The sequence below is a fragment of the Dermacentor variabilis genome, chromosome 5 (assembly GCF_050947875.1).
Source record: "Dermacentor variabilis isolate Ectoservices chromosome 5, ASM5094787v1, whole genome shotgun sequence".
In the NCBI taxonomy this organism is placed as follows: Eukaryota; Metazoa; Arthropoda; class Arachnida; order Ixodida; family Ixodidae; genus Dermacentor; species Dermacentor variabilis.
Window position 1 is genome coordinate 98317658 of NC_134572.1, and position 27892 is coordinate 98345549.

Below are 27892 nucleotides of genomic sequence, written 5' to 3' on the forward strand. Positions count from 1 at the left end.
TGCGCCCGTGATGTGCCAAGACACTGGAGGTTACCGTCGAAGTCGCGGACATCGCGCAGCGTTCGTTGTGCGACTCGAAACACACTGTGTTCGTTTTGCCAGCTTTGGTTAGCGTCCTCATCGGCGGAACAAGTCGCTGGCCTCGCGGGTACGGTGGTCGCGGGCATAGAGTACTGTAGGAAACTCGATGGTCGCGGGCATAGAGTTTCCTACAAGAATTGTCGCGGGTACTGGGTATCCATGCTTGTACCCATGGAGGAAGCTTGTACTCTTGTACTCTGTGCTTGTACTCTGATAACGTGACGAGCAGCGCAAATTTGTAAAATAATATGAAATAAATTTGACTAGAAAGCTAATTAAGCTACCGCATTTACAATTAAATCATAAAAGCAGCGCCGTTCTCCACTTGACCGGCTCCCACGGTTCAAGGTTCACTGGATTCGTGGATAGCATAGTTCCGCAAAATGGCGCTGCGCACAAGCGTTATTTGAAACGCCGTGTTCGCAACTTTCAAGTTAACCACTTTGAAACTGCTTGTACTGCTGCTGTGAGCGTAACTGATCAGGCATGTTCGTCGCCAGGAGCATTGCCGCTGATCACAACGACCTAATTCATGACGTCGCCTACGACTTCTACGGCAAGCGTCTCGCCACATGCTCCAGTGACCAGACTGTGAAGGTGTGTAAAGCTTTGTGCCGGACTCATAATTTCTCTGACTTGACCGTCTTCGAATGCGTGTTGGGCTGTACGCGACTGTTGCAGTTATGAGTTCTAGTCACAGCTTAGCTCTCTTGTCTCAATACGCCTCCTCCGATGAATGTGGCGATTCTGAAGACGAGAGCGCGCCGGCCAAGTGCGACTCCCCGCGTGCTCATGACCGTCAGCCGGATGTTACAGCAGTACGTCGGCACCTCGAAAAGCCGAAACTAGAGTTGCCCGTCGAAGTGTTAGGCCTGTTTCGTGATCGCACCGATCCTTTTGCGTGGGAAGACGACAAGAGCCGGCACGATGGTAGAGTGCGCACGTTTGCTCACGAACCTGGCGCCTGGGCTTCCTATGTCTTCGTTTCTGGCGCCAAACAAAGTGAAACTCAGAGTTTGATATCACTTTTGTGTCAAGACGTGGACTTTCTGAAGCCTCAGCAGCCCAGCACGTGTCACGTCAGTCTGTCTCGCACTGTGAAGTTGCGGCACCATTGGATACAGCCCATGGTGGAATCCCTGAAGGCTGTGACAGCGCCGTATTGCAGATTTGTCATTCGCTTTGGCTCTCTCGATGTCTACACAAATGCGGAGAAAACGAGGACATTTCTGAGCCTAAAAGTGCACAAAGGTGTCGAACATCTTATAAGGATTGTAGCCGAAGTTGACAGCTGCTTGAAGGAGTACGACCTACCTATTTTCTACGAGGAACCGTCTTTCCACATGAGCATAGCGTGGTGTGATGCCAGCGAGGAAGGCCGGCTTCTGCGGTGCTTGCATGAGCTTCAGATTAGGCTTGAACAGTTTTCAATTGAGCATCCATCAGCCCTGGCCGTTGACGTTTCGTCTGTGTGGTTTCGTTCTGGAAACAAGCTGTTTGAGTTGCCGCTGCTACAACAGTGAATTGACACGCATGTTCATGAAATGTAGACAGCAAATTCTCAGTGAAGCACCTCTGGTGCTTTCTCTTTATTTTTGTCAATAAACAGAGTGCATTGCAAGAAAGAACGCCTGTCTCACTCTAGAGCTGTTGATTTTTCTTATTTTTCTATTTTGCTTAAGAGGATATCTAAAAAAAAGTTGCTGAGCTAATATTTTTATGTTAGCATGTAAATTCAAATTTCTGCAGCACTGTTATACATAATGATTTGAGTTGCAGTTAACTGGGATAGAAGCTGAAATAATATTGCAGCTTCCATAGATAACTGCAAGTAAGCTATCGTCTTGTGAATTATACTAGTGCCCAAAGCTGAAAGTGGTATAGAGAGGTCTTAATCTTGAAAGCAGGTAACTCCTGGTGTGTTGATTTTTCATTAAAGGTATGGGACCTTGGTGAAGATGGAGAGTGGCGTTGTACAGCAAACTGGAAGGTTAGTTGTTTCTTTGTGTGTTACACAAGGCATTTCTCACTGAAATGTTCGTACTAAACTGTGCAGAGTTCTTTCTAAAGCAAGATTTTAAAACGAAAAATTGTCACTTCTTACAACTATTGTGCTCTCCATGCGCAGACACACAGTGGGTCTGTGTGGAAGGTTACATGGGCACACCCAGAGTTCGGACAGGTCCTGGCGACTTGCTCTTATGATCGCATGGCCACTGTGTGGGAGGAACTAGGTGAGTTGCATCATTAGTTTCTGTAGTTGCATAATTTGTGCTCTGTGCAGACACCTGTTGGTTCGAACTGGCTATTGCATTGTACATGTACAAGTTTCAGTATTCATATTTGCTGAGTCCTGACTTCTGTGAGCTGACTGATTTTAAGAAAGTTTGCAGATTATGCTTTGACAACTGAAACTTCATAGTTAAGGTGGTGAAGATGAACCAATGCTTATAACTTGTAAAAGCAATGTTTATATGTAGAATTAAGTAATATATTATTTAATCAATGTTTACTTGCATGAAAACAACCTCACTGCTTTAGGAAAGCAGTGAGATTGTGTCTTGATTACCAAACGTTGATGGTGAGCACATTGAAGGTTAATCAGTAGTAAAAGCTACAGTTGGGGAAAGTACATGTCCACTGCTGACATGCCATTCTTGTTCCCATTATTTTATGTTATGAGGTGTTTTTATCTATAAATCGACTGACAAAACAGTCCTCCGGTGCCTATTTCTACAGTGGCTGGTAAGAGCGGTGTACTCGGTGGCAGTGGCACTGGTAGCGGGGGTGAGCGAGGTCACTCCCACTGGGTCAAGCGCACCAGCTTGGTGGACAGTCGAACATCGGTGACAGATGTCAAGTTTGCACCAAAGCAGCTGGGTCTGCAGCTGGCCACCTGTTCAGCTGATGGGATGGTGCGCGTCTATGAAGCACCCGACGTCATGAACTTGAGCCAGTGGTCCTTGCAGAGTGACATCAACTGCCGCATGCCGCTCAGCTGCATTTCCTGGAACCACTCCTTGTAAGTATCTTATCGACGTTCGAAGGCTAAGAAAGATGTTGCAGATGTATCACCCTACCTCGTGCAGGTTAAGTGTGTAGATTCGAAATGTGGCATGCTGAACACTTTTGAGAGTTTTGAGAGTTCTTTATTGTGCATAATAATAAAGTTACAAATGGGGATTATACATACATACTTTGGTAAACAATAGGAATTTTCTTCTTGCATTGTGCTCCTAGTAAAAAGTTAGTCAGAGAACTTTGAGCTGATTTTTCTGGACTCTTCTGGACATTAGAGCACACAATATGACATGGAAACTGATCTATATCAAGTGCTTACGTGAGGTGATACATAATTGTCCGACTTCTGCCACTGCATTTTCTTATCGGTCGAGCCAGGCCACACGCAGAGCCCGCCTTGAGCCCAAAACATGGGCACCATGGCAGAATGGTTCTCAAGCGCAACATCCAGAAGTGGAATGCTTGTTCAGCTGAAACCAACTTGTAGCAACCAACCAAGATGTAGCAACTTGGGCGAGTTGATACATCTTGGCTTGACAAACACGTTTCTTTCTGCTGGCCCTCTGATCGTCCCCTCTGTATGGTTCTCCTTTCTTTCGGCCACTCCTCATGTTGTGCCCTTACTTTGAGGAAAACAAACCACAACAAAATACACAAATACAAGCAAGCAAAAGCCACATTTCCTTTTTATTGCTGGAATCCGCACCTTACCCAGGCTCGTGCACTCCCAAGCAATGGGCACACTTAAATACATGCCGTGTAATTGCTTGCATGTGGACGGCTCACTTATCCTATGTGACAAGGACAGCTTTCGTTTAAGTAGTGCACCCCCATGTTTTGACAGGCTAGCTGGCAGCGGCGCCTTTGTACCTTTTGTTCAGTTTCCACAATGCCACAGGTCAATGGCAGTGTTGCTGTCACAGTGGGTGGCGGGTTTGCCAGCATCATATTCTGTGCAGGAGTTAAAAACATCTGCAGGAGTTGTGCAGTTCAAAACGACCATTGGTGTGTTGACCTCCGATGTTCCCTGCGAATGGGCTGTCGTTCTAGCCAACAGTGTGCATACTCTCGGGGCCTGCAAACACATGGAAATACTTTTGCATGGCATAAGGGAAGATAGCTGAACTTGACATGCGTCCTTACTTTTTGGGCTGCCTCTATAGTCAGTGGTCTGGCATCAAGATGCTCGCATGTCTCGGAACCCCGACCGTTTTCGAGACAAATAGAGTGGCATTCAACTTGGCAACCAACCGCACTGATTCTTTTAGAAGGGGCGTTTTGGCCAGCTGCTACAAGCTGCTACCAAAAATGGATGCAAAAAGTGCGATATGGGATAAGTTTCTTGTGATGGTAGACAGCAAAAACATCATCATTGCCTTTAGGACAACCGCAGTGCAAATCGTGCAATTCCCTTCTCACATACTTGTTTTTAAAAATGAGAACATAGTATCTGCAAAGACAGCGATGCAAGACCAGCCCTGTGAATGCAAGTGTGATCCCTTTCTTGAAGCCAACAAGTTTACAACTGCTGGCAGCTGTGAAAAAACAACTGACTGTATCTCTTGCACATTTTTGTGCCAAGGATATGCGACTTTATGATATAGTCAGTGGCAGCAGATTTACTGAAGTAGCTCAAGAGCTAATTCACAGTGGCGCTCGTCACGGCAATATTCATATCCAAGATATCCTCCCCCATCACACAACTGTGTCAAGAAAAGTTACGGAACTAGCTGAGCAGGTTTGTAAGGTTCTAATGCCAGAAATTGCAGCAGCCATTAACAAACACCACTGTGCAGTCACCACAGATATGTGGACGGATGACTAGAGAAAAATTCCATGCACAACTGTTACAGCACATTAGAGTGACAGTGATTGGTGCTTGCACTGTCATATTCTTTTCACATATGACTTCCCAAATGAATGCAAAACTGGGGAAAGCACCCAGAAAGAGTTTTAGTATTGGTACTCTTTTGGAAATCAGTATTGGGAGTAAAGCTTTGCACGGAGTAACTTTTATTACTGGCCAGGGTGCGAATATAATGTCTGCTCTGCAGCCCTACAATAGGCTGAACTGCTGCGCCCATTTGCTCAGTACAGTTCATCGCAACACATTTTGCGAATCGTTCATCTTAATTGAAGCCCTGTCAATCTCCGAGACCCTACAGAATGTAAAATCTGTCCTGAAATTCCTAAAGCAAAGCGAACTAGTGAGCCAACTCAACAAAAGCGTTAGTCAAGAGGTCCCAACAAGATGGAATTCAAATCATTCTATGATAAAGTCTATTTTCTCAGCTTGATTACACTGAAACATTGCTTGAATCTAAGAGTCCTGTATTTGCAAACAACATAGATAAAGACACCTTGGAAGACCTCATTGTACTTCTCCAGCCATTTTCTGAAGCTATGAGTGCACCAGAAGAAGACAAACGACCAATCTTGCATCTGGTTCTTCTGCATTTCGCTAGGCTTCGAAGAGACTTTGATACATATCTCCTGCAATTGTCAAGAGCTGCAGAAAAAAACAGATCCAAGAACAAACACTGCACCTCTTGAAAAAAAAAAAAGTGAGTCCCAACCTTGAGTGCAAAGTAGCCACACTTCTCTGCCCTCTGTTTCGATAACTTCGGATGCTGACATCCAAAGAATGCGATGAAGTATGTGCGCACATGAGGCAACTTGTTTCTTCATTTTCGTAAGTGTGTGTGGAAACTGCTCTAGATTCTGCCTGTCACGAAATATCAATGCTTAGAATTGTTTAGTGAGTGAAATGACAATCACAAGAGCATGTCCATCATGCAAGATGGGCTTCGTGAATATTTACCAATGAAATCATTGCCTGGCTCTGCATCTGACATACTAAAGTTTTGGAAAACCAAGAGTCGAAGTACTCAAAGCTTGCTCTACTTTCCAAGAAGATCTTGGCAATCCCTATTATCAGTGCTAGCAGCGAGCAGAACTTAAGTTCGGTGGGATTTGTGATCCAGGAGCGCCATACTTGATTGAAACCCAAATCATTGGACTTGTTTTTACAGGATAACTTGTGATGTGTGTGTGTTTTACGGCTGTCGTAAGCACTGGATGCTTATTTATGTTTTATTTCAACATGTTCAATGAAATGTCATTTCATTGGAAGAAAATATTTTGTCTCCACCACAAAGCCCTCATAATGGTGGGCCAGGCGCAGGCCTCTGGTATATTACATTGGGCTAGGCCCAGGCCTCTCCTATATTGCACCGGGCTGGGTGGGCTCATTGTTTTTCAGCGTCAGGCTTGGGTGGACTTTAAACATCGGGCTTGGGCGGGACCCGCTCTTGAAAGTGCGGCTTGTGCGCAGCTCTGTTATGAATTACCATTTACATCTTAGTTTGAGCATTTAAGGAGAAGAACATTAGCAGAAAATTGCTCCAACCTTAAAGAACGATTCAGCTTTTTGTGTACTGCCCAGGATTTACAGCAAAGCTAGTGAGTGATGTTAATAATTAACTCCACAAATCCCAACATGTCATTTTTGATACTCTGAGACCAAGTTATTCTAATATTCTTTGATGTAGAATGGCATTTCGGAATTCTGTGGTTAAACGTGGAAATCTCTAGGGGCTGTGAAAGTAATGCTTAATCAGGGTGTCTCAGGGATTTTGAATAGTCTGGAAATACTCGGGGAAAACTCGGGGGATTTGTGCTTCTATCACGGAAAATTAGCTATAATTTAATTGAAAGGGAACGAAAGTCGCAGTAATGCCGGCTCGAGTCACACAGAGCAGTCGTAACGAATCGTCTTTGACGTTTTGTTGTCGGCTGGAGGAGTTGCCAGTGTACAGTCAACGACCCACTTTCCGGACGCCCGATAATTCGGACAGCTTTGTGGCACGACCTCGTACCCCATAGAGTCAATGTATAGGAACGTCTAAAATTTCAGATGCAAGAACCCTTCGCCATCCGATTTTCCTAACTTTTTGCCACGACCGCAGGTCCATAGCTATGGTGGCTAGAAAGCGGCAGTGTGATGGGCGGCGTATCTGCACCATGCGAGGGAAAGGCGCAATGAACAATGAAATTTCCCAGCGCCGCTAGGGGCGCTGAAGCGCGTTGGTGTGCATGGACAAGCCGCAGCACGGCCCTTGCCAGTGTAGTGCCAGCGAGGTCTGCCGGGCAACAATAGGCGTGTAGACCGCGCCACCTTCCTGTCTCTTTGTCTATGTCTGCCTCTCGATTTTTTCCTACTTTCAAGTTTGCTGGCATTCTCCTAGCATAGCCTGTTTGCACGTCGATCATGATCACTTGTAAGCTGGGAAGCATCGCACGTGTACCACTATGATTATTTTGAGGACCTAGTAGTGTGTGATATTCTGCTGTTCCTGTGTTATGTATTAGATAACACGGCGTGCACTCATGGCATCGAAAGCATGAACATGTTTTGTACAGTTTAGTGGCAAAATTTCTTGCCAACGTTGTGCTTCTGGCCTCACAGTCACCAGAAAAGCAGCTGAATGCAATGCAGACGTGTTCATGCAGAATTTGGATAGGGGAGGCCTGTTGTATCCTGGAGATGAGTTGGCCATGCTCATTAAAGTGCAAGAGGATGCATTCACATTATTTTTTTCAACAGAGGAGCTTCATACTTTCAGTGTGTATGATGTTATGCAGTCCTTGAGCACTTTAACACTCTGCCAAGTCGGATGCGAGTTCTATTCTAAAGAGCTCACTGCAAAAATTATCCAGTTTGTGGTGTCAATTAGGCTGCTCTTTTTTCACAAAATCTTTGAACAAGAAGAAGGCTCTTCAAAGGGAGTGCCAGATTAAACATTTGAAGTTAAGGAGAGTGAAGTATAGCCTACTGCCAAGTTCGGTCTGATGTGTGCATGTGGATTACTGCTACGTAATAAAGTGTTTCCTCTCGTCTTGTGGGCCAGCACAACAAAAGCGGTGATGGAAAATATTTATTGCATGTTGAGGTTCGCCGAGCACCCACACATGTACGTAACTTTTTTTTGTTTACATAGGTAAAGCTTTTTAATTAAAGGGCATGTTGCTGGCGCACGCGGACACGGAGAGTGACTTTAGCGACACAGTGATGTTATTTCCTGGTTTATTGCACACAACCCCAGCGTTGTTTTTGTCTGCTTTGTCTTTTTTTGTCTGTGATGTGTACGACCTTCTCTGCGCCCACTGACTATATTTATGGCAGATAACCGAATCACAAAAGTTGAAAGTCGCTGTTTTGGGTTGTTTGTGTTCACGGTCCACGTTTGCTTGCACTAACACCAAGCTTTTCAGTAAAAATCAACTTGTGTGGAGTGGCCTTCAAATGTGATCTTACTACTATTTTAAATCGCATGGCTAAACATTTTGCTGTGCGTTACGGTGCTTCAAATAATGCATCTTTCCATTCTCTGCTCTCCGAAGAAGTGTCACCCTACTTAATGATGTATATCTTAGCTGCTAACACTTCTGGATGTTTGGACAGCGTATGACATTCAAACGCGATGAAATGTGAACGCGCGTGCTAGCTGCCATGCACCGCCCCCCTTCAAAAGCCGCGAATGATGCACACCAGCTGCAAGTAGTGCCATCTACAACTTCATCGCTTCTCTGTGCTTTTCGGCGGCTCCCACCCGTCGCATTTCCCCCTTCTCGCCACCATACCGAAACGGCATTAACCAAAACCACCACCGCCGCCATTTTGATTACCGTGCCGCCTCGAATCGGCGCTGTCGCAGCAATCTGCTGACAGCCGTAGCCACTAACGCCGCAACGCTAGGCCTAGCTGCTTTGACGTTCGGCATTAAGATTCTTGCCGTTCGGTGCCATGTTTTTCGTTGAAATAATTCGCCGTTGGGGGTCAGCTACGGCACTTGACTCCGCCTTTGTGGTCCTCATGATTGGCTTCGAAGCCGGTTCCCGAAAGAAAGCTTCGCCTCAATACAGAAATGTTACGCGGTGAACCATACACAAAAGTATTGCGGTGAAGCATAAGCGTGGGAAGGAGCAATTGTCATGGCACACAGTATTTTATTCCTTAAGTATACACGCGTGCACCCGCCGTCTCATGTCACAGTGCGAGCACCGATATGCCTAATTACTGGCAGGCCTTCGGAGCTATTTCGGATGTGCCTGTGGCGACTTGAACTTTTAAGGGCAGTGAAAGACATGCATTAATTTTTTCAAACTGCCCGATTTTTCGAACGTTCTCGCGGCGCCTAGGCAGTCCAAAAAATGGGACGTTTACTGTACAACTGACCAAGAGCATGCTTCAAATGGTCCGGGCGGCGAACGCGCGATGCAAGGAGGATGAGAACAGGAAGGACCTATGCATTGAGGAATGAATGGAAAAGGAAGCATGCCGCCGCCTCTTTGAAAGAACTTGAGCTAAAAAAGTGAAGTGTTGGCTGAAGCCAAGATGCAGGTGGCCCTCTATCCAAACCAAAATAAACACACTGAAGCAGTGAAACACAACACTGAGGCATTGTGCGCGGGCTGAGAGTATGTCAGGGCACATTGTTAGCTTGGTAACAATGCAAAGGCACACGGACAAAAGGAAGAAACACGGCAACACAGGCACACATGTTGTCGTGTTTCTTCCTTTTGACCGTATCGCTTTGGGCTGTTACCAAAAGTACGATGAATCCTAACCAACTCGCCCACCTTGCTATCTTGCTTCAGCATATGTCAGGACAGTTGAGGTCAACTTACCAGCTGTTGAGAAAGAATCTCACTTGTGATAAAGTTCACGCCTTATGCCACTGAGCTTGCTATTAGTTGTTAGATATAGCTCGTGTTTGAAGATATTGGTTTCTGTATGCATATCCATTTGAGAATGTCACACTCGAATTGCAATGGGTTTTACCATTATTTTGGGAGAAATTTTATTCGCTGTGCATTTTACTAACCCTTCCCTTCTGTTTTCTTTTTCAATAAAATAAACACTACTCCATAATATTCAAACTGGATGAAGTCATTTCTTTAATTTTTTAACATGCTTACTAGAGAGTGAGAGCATTTGGCAACATGGTGTCAGCCCGTCTTGACATAAAACAAAGGTGTGTGTCACTCAGGGAATTCTGCAAGGACACCCAGGAAAAACCTGGAAAACTCAGGGAATTTAGAGATCTCAATTTGGTAGACACCCTGTCAGTAGACTCCTCCAGTACAAATGGTCAAGGGAGATGGGGTTATCTGTTGTTATTCTCTAGCAAAGAAAAGGACAGATTTGACATCGTCCACCAACTTGAAAGATCGCTGTTGTGGACGCACGGTATAATATGGCATATCTCTTTACTTGACCATGGCAATGAACATATTAAATGCTCATCGCACTCGTCATAAAAACAAGCAGAGAAGCTTAAATGACTCTGTCTGCCATAGAACTTTCATGAAAGAAATTTTCATGGGCAATAGTAATGAGCATTACAGTGTTTCGTGTGCAGCCGTAGTGGTTACATTGCCAAAATTACTTGAAAGAAAGTACAAAGTTCTGTGGCTTTGTGTTGTGGCTTAGCACTCTAGAAATGAAGAGCTAATGTGTAAAATTTACTCAAATAGACATGATATACTCAGGTTTGTCATATGGATGAACCACATGATAGCCGCTGGTTATGGTGAACAGGTACACCCGTGAGGAAAAGTATATGGACCAGGGGTTGCGCGATATAGCCGTTTTTTTTTTTTAACTCTGCCTGGGAACACAACTTGAAATTGAGGACTGCAGTACAAACTTGGCATTGTGAGCTTTTCAGTGTGCTCATTAATTCCAGTTTATGTTTGTTAATTACGAAGAAATTTAGTTCGGTGACCCTGTGGTTCGTATACTTTTGCTCACTGGTCTACATTTGTTGATTTGGATCGTGTTGCTCATTAGAGTGAAGCACAACGGCACTGAAGCCCTTGACCTCTCCGTTGGGTAACTACAGTAAAACCTCATTAAACCGTACCCGCTTAAGCAGTATTTTCATTCTAAAAGTAGTAAAGTCAAATCCCCAACTCAGCGGCCATTGAACATAATGTGTTTTGTATCCGCATAAACCATACCAGCTTATTGCGTATGTATCGGTTAACATGTAGTGTTTCCACTTTTCATCGTGCAAACACGACGGTGCGTCGTCTCCATCAGGCGGCCTGGCAGAACAATAAGCCTCAGAGATCAGCACAGTGGTCTCTAAGCGCCCCCATGTGTTTGCGCGTGAAGCCACATCAACATCGTTGTGGCATCGTGCAAGCGGGAGCTCGCGTCATGCCGAAACTCGGATAAAAAAGATGCCGGGTGCTTAGCATAGAAGAAAAATTAGACATCGTTCGTGCTATCAAACATGACGCGAAAAGTCGGCGCTGGCACGCGACATGGGTCTACTGTTGGCTACGGTGTGTGGCATTTGGAATGAGAAGAACTTGCTCAGCAGCGCTGCTGCGACTGCAAAGAGATGTCAGCTACGAGGTCCGACTTTTCGCCATCGTTGCCACTGTTATTGCCAAAGTGTTGCCTAGCAACAGTGATAAGGATGACATGGAAAGCGACAGCACGGGCGACTCAGGCCTAACAGTGGGAGAAGCTGCACATTATGTTAGTCTCATGAATGCAATCGTCACTACGAGAACAGCACCCCGCAATGAAAAGGTGCCCCGCGACTTCTGCAACGCTACCGCGCCTGTGCACGGAGATTATGCAACGCCAACAAGGAATTTGCCAGGCGAGTGTTTGCCGAGAAGAGGGCGCAGGCTGAAAAGCTGGCTCACAGCTTCAGTAAGTTTGAGGCCACTGTCGTTGCTGCTAGGCCGCGGCAGCATCAAACGAAAATAACACATTTGCCACGCGAAGTAAATAAATACTGCATGTTTTTTCCCCTTTCATCGCACTCTCTCCGAGTTCCGTTTTTGACAGGTAAGTGGGCGATCTCATGCTATTTCAGTTAAGCAGTACTGCCGTTTAGCACATACTTTTTCCGAGCTCCAGCCAACTACGTTTTAACGAGGTTTCACTGTACATAGCTGGGACGGTGAAACATGAAGAAAACACATAAAAATGCTTGCATGCCTCTTCTTTCCTCTTTGTGCTTCGTCATCCCCGCACTCTAGTTTTCCAACCATCCCAACTATCCACCTTTCCTTCTCTGAACTTGTTGCGGGCACTGTTCTCCAGTATGGATGGAGGCTTGAAGTTAATTCTGCTTGTACCTTGCTTCTCCCAGTAACCGGAACCACCCGCCTATGCTGGCAGTTGGCAGCGATGACCCGGGGCCGTCCACCACTGGCAAAGTGCACGTGTACGAGTATTGTGAAGGGAGCCGTCGTTGGACGCGAGTTGAAACTGTCATCACAGTTGTGGACCCTGTACACGATCTGGCCTTTGCTCCCAGTGTAGGCCGCTCCTACTACCTCCTGGGGATTGCCTCACGAGACGTGCGCATCATCTCTTTCAAGCCGCTGTGAGTGCACAACACTGCTGGCATTTGCTGCTGACCTGCTGCTAGTGTACCGAGCGGAAGGAAGTAGCGCGGCTGCTTTGTCGTGAAACAATGTTCTTGCTGAACGTAGCAATGGGTCTCAAGTGCAGTTTAACCACTCATGGATCCAGAGTGGGCTCCCCCTCCTGTACCCTTCTTGAGACATACAAACACTTCGGCACTCCATGTGGTGGTGGTGATGTTGTTACAAGCAGTTTTAGCCTGGCAGACAAAAATATAGCATTGAAATAAAATGAAGCTATTTAAAATATAGCTTTAAGCAGGAGGTGCTTTCTTCTTTCACATTACGTATGTTGATTTGCTAAGGCCAGTCCAGTGAAAAAGCTTATACATGTAGTACAGTTGCAAATATAGGACACTTAATATACCCTTAAACAGGCAAATGCAGAGGGGGAAAGCACACGCACATCATATTTGTAAATGTGCACCATTGCAGTTAGGTGCAGTTACTAGCAACAGTATAATGTGGAATGAACTTCAATTGAATTATTACTTTTGAAAAATAGTGCCAACTGGTTTATTCGGGACATGAAGAAGTGCAGATGTTTGATGCAGAAAAAGGAACAGTTTCTGTTTTTTTTTTGTGAATGCAGCTGAACACAACTGAATACAGCTGTGTTGTGTTCGAAGATTCAGGTCTGCTCAGAGCTGATCATTAAAGAAAACAGAAAATGTCATTTCTAATCACCTTTCATGGAGTTCGCTTTTGGAAAGCTGGGCTGTGAGCAATTCCCATTAGAGGCTGAGTGTTCCTAGCTATTTGGCAGATGAGGACGCAAGTGAAGCTTAAAAGCAAACAGAGTGAGATCAAGCGTATTGGTATTCCATGACCAAACTTTCTTGGCATGGAGAAACCATGGGCACAAAAAGGGATATCTTGTTTGTGTCCCTGGTTTCTGCGTGCAAAAAAGTTTAGTCATTCAAACCAAACCAAGGCAAGCATGACGGACTGTACTTCCCACTCGCTGCTAAAATAAATGTAGATCTTCAGCTTCGGGTGTCTTTCCAACTTTTACTGTTAAGCACAAAGTTGAAGTGCAGTCCTTTCTAAATTAGTGCAGGGGACCTGTAAAGAAGACTTTTTTTTTTTTACTGGCATTAGGCATATGTATACTCGTGTAAATTAGTGAATCAGCAGCACTGTTTAGCCCCTTGCAAAATACCAGTTCCTCTTTGCCACCGCTGATTCTGCATGAAAGTTGATTTTGCTGTGTTGAGTTTGTCTTTTTGTTGTTGGCCCAAACTCTGCAGGCCGGAGTTGATGACATCTCAGATGCAAGATGGCACCGCCAAGTTCGAAACCAAAGTTGTTGCTCAGTTTGATGATCATAACTCGCAGGTGAGATTTCACAATCTGTCCAGCTTGTTACAGGATCATTTGGAGTAATATACTGGATGTAATGACGATTTAAGTTTCCCATTTCATTTCTGCATACTCAATGGAATTTGATTCGCTATTGACAGTGCAGATAAAACTGTTTGTGTGGATATAGGGTGAGTGAGGAATGAGAGCCATGAGAAAACTCCACAGACTAGCAGGCCTTAGAACTCTTGAGAAAAATATCTTTTTTTTTTATTTCAGAAAAATTGCATGAGCACATTACAAGGAAACACAGTAGAACCATGTTGATACAATCCAGTTTCATGTGATTTCCCAGCACCAACGTTCATGATGGAGAATGCACAAAATAACGCAATATAGTTACGCTTCTTTTTTACCTGTTAATACATTGCCAGGAAAAAATCTTTTGGCACCAACATTTAGTATATCGCCAAACTGCAGTCGTATGATATGTTTTCTGGCCCCTAGATCCCATGTAAACAAGTAAACAAGTTATCGCGAGTGGTAGGGGCCTGCAATGGCAGCTTGCCTGCCTGTGCCACGCGAGAATGCTGCTACGCACTCGGTTTCAGGCAATATGGTGCAGGAGGAACTGTTGGTCTAGGTGGTCTGACATGTTGATTGGAAACTAAGTTCGAATAAATTGAACAAATACACATGTGCTCATCTGTTCCATGGGTCGTTGTCTAATTTATTCGTGCGTAGCTTTCCAGTCAACGAGAGCTATGGTAACCTACCACATTTTGTTCCTGCCTATTCAACCTGCCTGCCTATTAGTAAGGACTTCCGAATAGCATTTAATGCATAGAAAGAAAAATGAGATATTTTTTGTGCAATGTTTCTCCGATAGGAGGGCTTTTTTTTTTTTTTCCCTGCTCTTAGAAGCTAAAATAGCTGTTTTCAGTTCATTGTTCGATGCCGGCATTCTAATATTAATATATTTGATGCAGTTTACAAGTTTCACTATTTGAACACTCCTCGTAGTATTTTCTTATGCTGACTCTTTGTGTCTTCATTATGAGCGTGCACCTAGCAAGAATGTGGATAAAATGAAGTGATTACTTTTTACCACTGATTTCATAGTGACTGGGCTATACTGTTTAGCTTCATAAACCATTGTGCTCTTCATAGCAGGTTTCACCCTTTATTGAAGAGTTTTGCCCAGTAGCAACATACAAGAAAAAAAAAGTTTTTTCTTACTGAGTATTGGTATTTAGTATGAAGTTCCTGGCTAACTGTCTTCAGCCAACACTGAACAATGGGCAGCAACTGTCATTTGTTGGTTTAGAGGGAGATTATAGGATGAAGAAGTTTGGCGTGTGACTCGTTTTCTTTTGAAAGCACGGTCAGAGGATACAGACCGATGCAAGATCTCTGGCTGCAGTTGTGTCACACATGTGATATAAAGCAAGCGAAATGTACACCTATGGGTCACATATGATAAATGCTGTCAGTACAAATTTCAAATAAAGTCATGGATGGCTTGGAGTGAAGCCCACTTCCAGTCATCTGCCTGGGGTTACCCCCTACTGCTGAAGAAGTATCCGAAAAATATTTTCCTTGGTTATGCTTATTCTTGATGTGTTTTGCACATGTAGATAGAAAATGAACATTTTTGGGGGGTATTTATATGTGCCGTCACTAAAAGTTTAATCACTATATTAAAGACTTGCCTTGTTTCATTTCTCCTGTATTGCAACAGGCTTGGAGGGTAAGCTGGAACATCATTGGCACTATCCTTGCATCTTCTGGAGATGACGGCTGTGTGAGATTGTGGAAAGGTAGGTGCTGTTGCTTTTAGTTATGAATTTTGTCTTAGCAGTATTCAACATTGTCACACTGCTTACGAAAATAAGCTATTCTTATGCAGTAATTTTGCTTATAAAGCATGGAGACCTTGACCAGTAATCACGGAACTGCGAAGAATTCCTGACTTTCTAAAATACTTTTTGTCAAGCCCAACGCAACATGCTGAACGAGCCGGCACGAAATGAGTGGGTGAAAGCAGTGTTCGGTGGACTGGAGAATGAGTGGGCTGGCAACAGCGGAGCTGCTCGGGGTTACTGTGGCAAGAGTAGGCGGCTCAACTTGTGGAACAGCCAGACTGCTTGCCACACTTGCCACTTGCCCATTCCTTCGGCTTGATGCATGGATCCAAAGTGGCAGAGTGGGCTTGGCCATGGGAAAAGCGTTCGCCATCTGCGATGCGGAAGAACGGATCCTCTGACCACTCCGCATAGCGCGAAGCTGAATGTGTGGAATCTGGAACTTCACCATAGAGCACAAAAGGGGCGTGCTAAACACTAACGCTAATGCTGTGTCGCGTTTTGCGAGTGGTGAGTAAGCTCTGCCCCTTGCAAACTGTGTCTGACCTTCTTGCCAGGTGTCAAGTGAGATGGGGAACCATTCGTGATCAGCCTGTGATGCTACATGTCCCCTAGCTGTTCTCTATGCTGTTTTGTAAGATCACATAATTCAGTCCCCTGCCCAGACACAGTTTTCTCTTCCGACAGTGTTGTCTCAGTTAACATGTCCAGAACTCCAAACTCCAAACTAATTTTTTCATGAAAGAATTTCACGAAAAAATAAAGGGAGGGAAGGAGGAAAAGCAGTTCATGTTTTCAGTTAATAGAAAGGCTTTGGGACGGAGTGCATTAGCTGAAGCGTGGTGGTACAGCTGGCTCCATTATCATATTCTGTTTTGCTTTTTATTGCTGCTTAGTGTCACATTTTGGACGTTGTATCACACACCTTGGAAGGGAAGTGTCAAGCCCAACATAATATGCTAAACAAGCAGGTGCAAGCAATGCGGCCTATGTAAACAGTGCTTGGCAGACTGGTGAACGGGTGGGCTGGACACGGCGGGGCTGCCGCAACGAGAGTTGGCACCTGAACTTTTGGAACAGCTAGACCACTTGCCCCACACCGTACTTGCACATTCCTTCTGGTTGATGTGTGGATGCAAAGTAGCCTGGCCATGGGAACGGTGTTATCCTTCCAACAGTTTGCAGAGCATACTTCTGCGGCGGTCATCACTTTCAAGTGACGGCGTTTATGTCAACGTGATCCGGAAGAAATGGATTCCCAGAAATGTACCCTACAGTATTGTTTGACTGTTTATACCCAAGGGATCCCAAGTGACACCTACCACCAATGTCAGGAGGGAGCGATTTGTCACCTACCAGCACCCATGATTTTTATGGCTGTGCCATGAGAGGAATTGCTGCCTAGTCGGAAACTAATGAACAACTCATGGGAAAGACTGCGGCCAAGCTCAAGACCAATGAACGACTCCTGGGAAAGTCTGTGCCCAAGCTTAAGATCATGAACAACTGCTGGGAAAGAGTACTGCCAAATTCCGTACCAATGGACGAATTCTTGGAATGGAGAACTGTTATTTGATTGGGCATTACTGTGCACTGTAGTGTGAAATGATATTTAAAGAAAAGGTCCGACCTTTAAGACACACAGACCGGAAGAATAAAGATCTGACCAATTTTCGTGCTTGTCTGGAAAAAGTCTTTCGATTGAGCTGCGCTTAGCAGAAGAACAGAAGCCATGCTGCGAATGGGAGTCTCGGAGCTTAAATTGAATGACATGCAAGACCACCTAATTACAGTCTCTTCAAGCTTTGCAAATCAAACATCTTTATTAGAAGTGCATCACATTTTTAGTTGCTGGGATTCCAGTCTGTGCATGTTACATGTCACCTGCATCTGAGACCGATCTCAATGCAGTCAGTGTGTGCTGTTGCGTTTCGCCTGCGACACGTGGTTTTTCCGGCGCGACTGCGGCGGGGCGGCAGACATTTTGGCCCGATCGTCGTCGCCGCAACACTCATCGCCAGGTGTTTCCAGGCGCGACTGCGGCGATGCGACCGCCTAGGGATCATCCTCGCATTCCAGTCATTGTGCCCGAAACAGGCGATGCCAAAGCAGGGATCTCATTCCAGTCATTGTGCCCGAAACAGGCGATGCCAAAGCAGGGATCTCATTCCAGTCATTGTGCCCGAAACAGGCGATGCCAAAGCAGGGACCATCCTCTCATTACAGTCATTGTGTCCGACCGGCAGCGCCACGACAGGGTGCTACGAGATCGTGCTCGACATGGTGCTACGGCATCGCTACGACAGTGTGCGTCACCATTAGCCCATTGTACATTCACGTGCTCGTCTTTTGAGGGGTTCCTTCTTGCCCTCAACTGCGAGAGTATAAAAACAACTGCCCCCGGACGCCAAAAGGAGGGCTCCGATTTCTTCTGTTGAGTGAAGTGCTCTCCCGTCTCTCTACTACGGTCAAACCTGACCGCCAACTCTTTGCGATGTTAAAATAAACAAGTTGTTTCGTTGTTACCAGTCGACTCATGCTTTGCCGGGACCTTCGGATGCTTCCAGTTGTACCCCAGGCCGCCAGGCCAACGCTACCCTTGGGGCTTGCGACCCAGGTACAACCACGGGCGTCAGCGCCGAGTTCCCAACAGATCGTACCAGCGGTGCGATCCAAACATCTGGTGCCAGCGGTGAGATCGCGACAACGGAGGCCAGCAGCGAAGAGATGCAGTTGACTGTATGCTGAGCAGCTCAACGACGATCCGGGAGCAGTGCAACGAGCCCTGTGTGACGACTGGTTGCCTGCAGCGGAACGACTGCGCGGAATTCCTGCCTGCGAGGTTTGGTGAGTGCGGGACTTTCTTCTTCTGAGCTTTGCCAGGCTTTTGTTAGTGTTAGAAACAGAGCTGGTAATTGTGGTTGTCGTTGCTGCCGGGTTAGTTGCGGCAAGACAATAATAGGCAGTAGAGAAAGCAGCATTCAGAGCAGCCATGGATTTGAAGTCGTTGCGCAAACCGAAATTGTTGGAGCTTGCAAGAGAGTTGGGTCTGGATGTCTCAGACAAACTAAGAAAACCAGAACTGATAAAGGCTATTCTTGAGTTAGAGGCTGAGGATGACGAGCTGTCGGAATGCCTTGAGACTATTGAAGAGAGGGAGACTGCAAAAAGAGAAGAGCGTGAACGTAAAGAACAAAAAGAAAAAGAAGAGCGTGAACGTAAAGAACAGAAAGAGCGAGAGCAACAAGAGCGTGACCGTCAACACGCTTTGGAAATGAAGCGTCTTGAGGTAGAGATGGAACGCGCTCGTAATGGAAGTCAGGCACACGGTGCAGGAGAACGCGTATTGTTCAAAATGACTGACCTGATGCGGCCGTTTAAGCTTGGAGAGGACATTGGTTTGTTCCTGGTTAACTTTGAGCGAACGTGCGAGAAGCAGGGGTTCTCTCGGGAAACGTGGCCACAGCGCTTGCTCACTTTGTTACCCGGCGAGGCGGCCGACGTAGTCGCTCGCTTGGATAGAGAGGAGGCAGAGGATTTCGACACAGTGAAATCGAGTCTTCTAAAAAAGTACCGGCTGTCTGCGGAGGCGTTCCGTCGGAAGTTTCGGGAAAATGAGAAAGGCAGAAGTGAGTCATATACAGAGTTTGCGTATAGGCTTATGTCAAACATGCAGGAGTGGCTCAAAGAAGAGAAAGCGTTCGGTGACCACGATAAAGTTCTGCAGTGTTTCGGGCTAGAACAGTTTTATAGTCGGTTACCGGAGAACGTGCGATACTGGGTCTTGGATAGGCCAGACGTTTGTACGGTGGCTAAAGCCGCTGAGCTAGCCGAGGAGTTTGTGACGCGTCGGGCTCGCGGAGCTAAGGACGGTCAAAAGGGTGAATTTGGCTCGAAGTTTGAGAGGCCAAAGTTCACACCCATGAGATTAAAGGGGGACACGCGTAGTGCGGATGCGAGCGAAAGCAGTCCGACCAAACGTAAAGAGACGGCGGCAGCCAAACGCAGAAAGCGGTTCGAGATGAGGCGAGCGCGCGTTTGTTATACGTGCCAGAAGCCGGGTCACTTTTCGGCGCAGTGTCCGGAAACAACACCAAAAGTTGTGTTTTTTTCAATAGGCAGCACTGACGAGAACATGAAGCTTCTCGAGCCTTACATGCGAGACCTCCTCGTGAACGGGAAAGAGTGCCGAGTGCTTCGCGATTCCGCAGCTACGATGGATGTAGTTCACCCGTCTTACGTAGAACCCCATATGTTCACGGGCGAGTGCGCATGGATCAAGCAAGCCGTGGAAGCTCATAGCGTGTGTCTGCCGGTAGCAAAAGTGCTTATTGAAGGACCTTTCGGAGCGCTTGAGACAGAGGCGGCAGTGTCATCTATGCTGCCACCCCAGTACCCGTACCTATTTTCAAACAGGTCCGATCACCTCCTGCGCGAGAAGGGGCTTTTGTTTGGTGAAGCTAGTGTTCAGGCCTTAACCAGATCGAAGGTTCGGGAGCTCGCTGCAAAGGCGGTAGTTGCGGGGCCGACGTTATCAAACAACGAAAAAGGGTCAGAGGCGCAGCAAGCTGATATTCCGAGCACGCCCGAACTGAATAAACTTGAGTCTGTAACATTAAAGGCGCCAGATACTGGAGAGGAAATGCCCGACACGGGAAAGTTAGAAGAGCTATCTACTGATTTGCTCATCGCGCCTACGTCAGACGGACTTGATAGGTTGCTAAAAGTCAGCCGGTCGGCTTTGATAGCCGAGCAAAAAAAGGATGGCAGCCTGGAAAACGTGCGCTGCAATGTCAAAGAAGGTATCGCCAGGAAAACTGCGCGTTTTGTGGAAAGAGGTGGAGTCCTGTACCGGAAGTATCTAGACCGCCGAGGAGTGGAGTTCGATCAGCTGATCGTGCCTCAATGCTATCGTCAGGATCTGTTGCGCTTGTCACACGGGGGTTCGTGGTCCGGACACCTAGGAGTTAAGAAAACTAAGGACCGTCTCTTGCAAGAGTACTATTGGCCAGGGTGTTTTCGGGACGCAGACCATTTCGTGAGGACATGTGACACTTGTCAGCGGGTGGGCAAACCAGGGGACAAATCAAGGGCGCCGTTGAAATTGGTACCTATCATAACGGAGCCTTTTAGACGGCTCGTTATTGATACAGTGGGACCTCTGCCGGTAACAGCCACAGGGTACAGACACATTTTGACTGTGATCTGCCCAGCGACAAAGTTCCCTGAAGCAGTGCCGCTTAAAGAACTCAGCTCAGTGGAGATAGTCAATGCACTACTGTCCATATTTGCGCGAGTTGGTTTTCCTGCAGAAATTCAATCAGATCAGGGCACAGTGTTTACTAGCGCTTTGACGACAACTTTTCTCGAAAGGTGTGGGGTAAAGCTGTTACACAGCTCAGTGTACCACCCACAGTCGAATTCCGTTGAGAAGCTCCACTCCGTCATGAAGCGCGTGTTGAGAGCGTTGTGTTTTGAACATCGAACTGACTGGGAGCTGTGTCTGCCTGGGGTGATGTTTGCTTTAAGGACCGCGCCGCATGCGGCTACGGGGTTTTCGCCTGCTGAACTGGTGTACGGTCGCTCGCTTCGATCTCCGCTTCGCATGCTTCGAGAATCGTGGGAAGGTAGGGGCGACGACCCAGTCGTGGTGGAGTACGTGCTTAAGCTCCTCGAACGCTTAAGAAGGGCACAGGAGTTGTCAGGTGAAGCAATGACAAAGGCCCAGCAGAGGGCCAAGGTTTATTATGATCGGACAGCCAGGGCCCGTCGTTTTGAGGTTGGCGATGAGGTCATGATATTGCGCACATCGCTAAACAACAAACTAGACGTGCAGTGGGAGGGCCCAGCACGAATTGTTCAGAAACTGTCGGACGTTAACTACGTGGTAAGTCTGCCAGGAAAGCGGAAAGCACAGCAAGTTTACCACTGTAATCTGCTCAAACCTTATAGACAAAGGGAAGCAGTGGTGTGCATGATGGTAAACGTTCCTGAAGAGCTTCCGGTCGAGCTTCCAGGACTAGGCTCAGTGACGAACAGGGAAGACACCGGTCAAGTCATTAGTGACCTTATCAGTAAAGCACCGCTGTCGCCCGAGCAGAAAACCGAACTACACCAGCTATTACAAGAGTTTCAAGGTCTGTTCTCTGAGAGGCCTGGTAGGACTTCTGTACTTACTCATGATATAGAACTTACCTCCACAGAGCCAGTACGATCCAAGGCGTATCGGGTGTCACCCCGCCAGAGCGATATTATGGAGGCTGAGGTAAAGAAAATGCTACAGCTCGGTGTTATTGAGGCAGGTGAGAGTGACTATACCTCCCCTTTGATTTTAGTTGAGGTACCGGGCAAGGAACCTCGTCCTTGCGTCGACTACCGCAGGCTTAATTCCATCACTAAGGATCAAATTTATCCGATCCCTAACATCGAGGAGCGCCTTGAGAAAGTTAGTAGCGCTCAGTTTATTTCCACCCTAGATCTTGTCAGGGGTTATTGGCAGGTTCCACTTACAGAAGAGGCTAGTAGGTATGCGGCGTTCATTTCACCAATGGGAACATTCCGTCCTAAAGTGTTGAGTTTTGGTTTGAAGAACGCGCCATACTGTTTTTCAAGTCTCATGGATAAAGTGTTGCGGGGACAGCAAGAATTCGCTTTACCGTATCTAGACGACGTAGCGATATTCTCCGCATCCTGGTCTGAGCATATGGCACACTTGCGGGCAGTGCTAACCCGCCTGCGCGAAGCGGGCTTGACAGTCAAGGCTCCTAAGTGCCAGTTAGCACAGGCCGAGGTTGTCTACCTCGGTCACGTGATTGGTCAGGGTCGTCGCCGCCCCTCTGAAATAAAAGTGGCCGCTGTGCGAGACTTTCCGCAACCGCGCACAAAGACCGATATTCGGTCGTTCTTAGGTGTCGCCGGCTACTATCAGAGGTACATCCCTAGGTACTCTGATATCGCGGCTCCCCTGACGGATGCTCTAAGAAAGACAGAGCCTCAAACAGTCGTCTGGGACGAGACCAAGGAAAGAGCTTTTAGCGCCCTAAAGAGTGCCCTAACAAGCCAGCCTGTGCTACGATCGCCAGACTATACAAAAGGGTTCATTGTTCAGTGCGATGCTAGTGAGCGAGGCATGGGCGTTGTACTGTGCCAACGGGAAAATGGAGAAGTAGAACACCCCGTCCTGTATGCTAGTCGTAAGCTGACCAGTCGTGAGCAGGCGTATAGCGCCACCGAGAAAGAGTGTGCGTGTCTCGTGTGGGCCGTTCAGAAATTGTCATGCTATCTAGCCGGCTCGAGGTTTATCATTGAGACGGATCACTGCCCTCTCCAATGGCTGCAGACCATCTCTCCCAAAAATGGCCGCCTCCTGCGCTGGAGCCTCGCTTTACAACAATATTCCTTTGAGGTGCGTTACAAAAAGGGGAGTCTCAACGGTAACGCCGATGGCTTAAGTCGAAGCCCCTAACGTAGGAATCAGCCTCAAAATTGTTTGTTACTGATGTTTTTCTTCCTGAGGCAGGATTTTTTTTTAACATATTGCTTTTGTTTAGTGTTTCAAAGTGATGATATGCTTTCTAGTGCAATTTTTCAATTTGTGGACGCGTTCTGAGTGATGCTAGACTACTGTAAGGAACTAGGCAGTGGTATAAAAAGGGGAAAGAGCCTGGCAGGGCTTAGTGAGGGTTGTGCCGTGCTTGCTGACTGAGCGGTTGAGTTTCAGCGTAGTTCTAACGCTTGCCGGGAACGAGAACAAAAATGTGAACTCTCCCGAAGTCACTTTGCAGTGTCCCGTGCGAACCTGAACAAGAGAACGAGGCCTTCTCTGTGCGCTGCGCTCAAGAAACGTCGAGGGACGCCCGACTTCGGTTATGAGCATCATCGAGCGACATCCCTCCGGACAGCGGATGCAGTCCCCTGTCCATCGGGATCTCCTTCCCCCGGCGGGGCGGTCTGTTGCGTTTCGCCTGCGACACGTGGTTTTTCCGGCGCGACTGCGGCGGGGCGGCAGACATTTTGGCTGCCGCAACGAGAGTTGGCACCTGAACTTTTGGAACAGCTAGACCACTTGCCCCACACCGTACTTGCACATTCCTTCTGGTTGATGTGTGGATGCAAAGTAGCCTGGCCATGGGAACGGTGTTATCCTTCCAACAGTTTGCAGAGCATACTTCTGCGGCGGTCATCACTTTCAAGTGACGGCGTTTATGTCAACGTGATCCGGAAGAAATGGATTCCCAGAAATGTACCCTACAGTATTGTTTGACTGTTTATACCCAAGGGATCCCAAGTGACACCTACCACCAATGTCAGGAGGGAGCGATTTGTCACCTACCAGCACCCATGATTTTTATGGCTGTGCCATGAGAGGAATTGCTGCCTAGTCGGAAACTAATGAACAACTCATGGGAAAGACTGCGGCCAAGCTCAAGACCAATGAACGACTCCTGGGAAAGTCTGTGCCCAAGCTTAAGATCATGAACAACTGCTGGGAAAGAGTACTGCCAAATTCCGTACCAATGGACGAATTCTTGGAATGGAGAACTGTTATTTGATTGGGCATTACTGTGCACTGTAGTGTGAAATGATATTTAAAGAAAAGGTCCGACCTTTAAGACACACAGACCGGAAGAATAAAGATCTGACCAATTTTCGTGCTTGTCTGGAAAAAGTCTTTCGATTGAGCTGCGCTTAGCAGAAGAACAGAAGCCATGCTGCGAATGGGAGTCTCGGAGCTTAAATTGAATGACATGCAAGACCACCTAATTACAGTCTCTTCAAGCTTTGCAAATCAAACATCTTTATTAGAAGTGCATCACATTTTTAGTTGCTGGGATTCCAGTCTGTGCATGTTACATGTCACCTGCATCTGAGACCGATCTCAATGCAGTCAGTGTGTGCTGTTGCGTTTCGCCTGCGACACGTGGTTTTTCCGGCGCGACTGCGGCGGGGCGGCAGACATTTTGGCCCGATCGTCGTCGCCGCAACACTCATCGCCAGGTGTTTCCAGGCGCGACTGCGGCGATGCGACCGCCTAGGGATCATCCTCGCATTCCAGTCATTGTGCCCGAAACAGGCGATGCCAAAGCAGGGATCTCATTCCAGTCATTGTGCCCGAAACAGGCGATGCCAAAGCAGGGATCTCATTCCAGTCATTGTGCCCGAAACAGGCGATGCCAAAGCAGGGACCATCCTCTCATTACAGTCATTGTGTCCGACCGGCAGCGCCACGACAGGGTGCTACGAGATCGTGCTCGACATGGTGCTACGGCATCGCTACGACAGTGTGCGTCACCATTAGCCCATTGTACATTCACGTGCTCGTCTTTTGAGGGGTTCCTTCTTGCCCTCAACTGCGAGAGTATAAAAACAACTGCCCCCGGACGCCAAAAGGAGGGCTCCGATTTCTTCTGTTGAGTGAAGTGCTCTCCCGTCTCTCTACTACGGTCAAACCTGACCGCCAACTCTTTGCGATGTTAAAATAAACAAGTTGTTTCGTTGTTACCAGTCGACTCATGCTTTGCCGGGACCTTCGGATGCTTCCAGTTGTACCCCAGGCCGCCAGGCCAACGCTACCCTTGGGGCTTGCGACCCAGGTACAACCACGGGCGTCAGCGCCGAGTTCCCAACAGATCGTACCAGCGGTGCGATCCCAAACATCTGGTGGCAGCGGTGGGATCGCCTCCGACTTCAGACAGTGCATACCTGTTTGACACATTGATGTCAGTACCTGCCAAGTTTCCTAGGTTCTTAGATTTAAGGCAACATTGAGCTGAGTGCTAAGACTAGCTGTACTGTGGGTATTGCTGGCGATTTACTAGAAAAATATTTTGGGCAAGGTGCTTCTCTGCAATCATGTGCCTAATGTACAATCTTAGTATTTTTTCTAATATTTTCATCCTCATTCTTTGCCCCATCATCGCAAGTGTTGTTAAGCCAGTTTTTCGTGGCAAAGAGACTTAGAAATACACTGATCGGCTTGTCGGTTGATGGTAGTTGGTGAGACTTAAAAATAAATCTACGACTAGTGCACTTCTAATATTCATTCTGCTAAGAGCACCGTTAGCATCCTTTGTGGCAGTGGTGACATGGCGAACCACACCGTGAAGCCGCAGGATTGATTGCATTCAAGTGCTGCAATTTGAAATTCTGGCTCATCAACATTAAATTTTGTGCTTCCTGGTCTTCATTCCATGTGGAAAAACGAGGAAAATGGTGCTCCACACAAATGGCAACAAGAGCCTTAACATCTTTGTTATGAAACTTTCACAGAATGCAATGATTTTTTTATATATGTGTAGTAGAACGTCGTTCATACAGTTTGAAAAGAAAAAAACATACTAACTGGGAAAACATATGATCCAAACTAACCAAAAAATTTGACAGGCTCACCTATTCTTGACATTTACGTAATGCGAAGCGTCACATGGTTTTTTCCAGCACGAGACACCAATAGGCGTCGAGCTGGTGGTGTTCCAGTGGCCCGAGACGCGATTTGTTGTTTTCATATTGCCTGATGTTTTAAGAGAGTGACAGAAAACTGAAGCAAAATCGAGCTGATGGGCGATGCCGGATTCCGACGAAGCGAAACGTGATGCCCACATCGCACTGCCTGCAGCAGGGAACGGCGCACGCTTGGATTATTGCTAATAAAAGCGTGCAGTACGCTACCAATGGCACTATGCACCACGCAGTGTAAAACAGATAGACGAAGATGCTGTGTGCAACGACCCCGGCGATTTGCTGGTATCGAAATCAAAAACCGAGTGCGTGCGCCGGCATTCTTACGTGACACGGGCGGATAAGTATTGCGGTGAAGCTGCCACAGCAGGCAGCTATATACCGTTCTTGATCACACATGCCATGCAGATTTTCTTGTTTACATAGGACCTAGCGGCTGGAAGACGTACCATGCGATCGCAATTTGGCAATGCACTGAATGTTGGTTTCGAAAAATTGTGTTTTCCGGGAACGTATGAACTGGTAAAAAATTAGCGTAACTCTGTTGCGTCATTTTTTGTGTTCTTGGTTGCGAATGTTGGCACTGAGAAATGTATGTAACGAGAACATATCAATGAGGTTCTGCTGTATTTATACACTCAAGCCTTTCTATAAAGAACATGGATATGATAAAGCAAAAAATTTAAATGACAAATGGGGCAAGCTGGGCTGGCTGGTAAAGTTTCATGGTGATGGATAAACGGTGCAGAAAAGGATGTCGACTTATGTCCATTTGCTTTCCAAGTCCACATCCATGTTTGTGCTGTTCAACTTTACCAACCAACCAAACTTGCCACACATCTCAGTTTAATTTCTGGTATAGAGGGCTTTACGGGCGCTTGTCACGTCCACTTTTCTAAGCCCACCATCCTTTGCGTCGCTTATCCGTCACCATATAAAGAAGTCAATCCAAAGTGTTCCTCACCGATACCAGTGTGTTAAAAATACATGTCTCAAAGGAAAAATTGTCATCCACCCAATTGTAGTGTAAAGCTACAAAGGAAACGCATACGGATTTTCTTTGTACCCATCAGGTGGATAAGAATGTTCTCTTTCATGAGTCGTCCTCTACCTTGTGAGCTTCCAAAGAACTAATTTGGCAAATACATGCCTATGATGAATATAAGATAAAATATTTTCGTGTTTGATGTGGCTTTGTCAGAATAAAATCCAACTGATTACAATAGGTACAGCTCGCGCACGCCATGCATGTTCAGTTATTTCGGACAGGAAGTAGAGCCTTTGACTTCATAATTGGCTGGGACTTTTTTCCAACATAACTCTAAGAGACTACATCATTGGTAGTTCCACTCTTTACCCAATGCGTAAGTACTGCATGTTAATTGCATTATTGCTCACTGTACGACTTATGAATGGCGTCTTTCCAACAGCCAACTACATGGGCATCTGGAAGTGCATAGCCACATTGCAAGGTGACGGTGGCGTGGTCCAAGGAGACAAGCAGTCGGCCGACATGACCTCTTTTCCGGGGCAAACTGGAAGCTCGGGTGGAAACTCGGCCCAAGCTGTGCCTAGGAGGGCGCCGTGGCACTGAACCCATGTGGTTCTTTACTGCCTTCCACATTTTTCTCACGGCAGAAAATGACCAAACCTGAAATGCTTACAGTGGAATGATTTTGTGAATAAATGTGTGCTTTGTTTTTGTACTG

The 27892-nt window shown here is 46.7% G+C and overlaps 2 protein-coding genes across 2 annotated transcripts; both read left to right on the forward strand.

Moving 5' to 3' along the window:
* Positions 1-27889, forward strand: Nup44A (nuclear pore complex protein Nup44A). The gene is made up of 8 exons (XM_075693124.1): positions 1-678; positions 2021-2071; positions 2210-2315; positions 2821-3103; positions 12282-12518; positions 13809-13896; positions 15602-15680; positions 27614-27889. Exons 1-8 carry the CDS (start codon positions 568-570, stop codon positions 27775-27777), a joined length of 1119 nt encoding a protein of 372 aa, XP_075549239.1. The 5' UTR covers positions 1-567; the 3' UTR covers positions 27778-27889.
* On the forward strand, positions 677-1706 carry LOC142582958 (U6 snRNA phosphodiesterase 1). The gene has a single exon (XM_075693125.1). The coding sequence runs from the start codon at positions 732-734 to the stop codon at positions 1602-1604; it is 873 nt and encodes a 290-aa protein (XP_075549240.1). The 5' UTR covers positions 677-731; the 3' UTR covers positions 1605-1706.
* Positions 27890-27892: the final 3 nt, after the last annotated feature.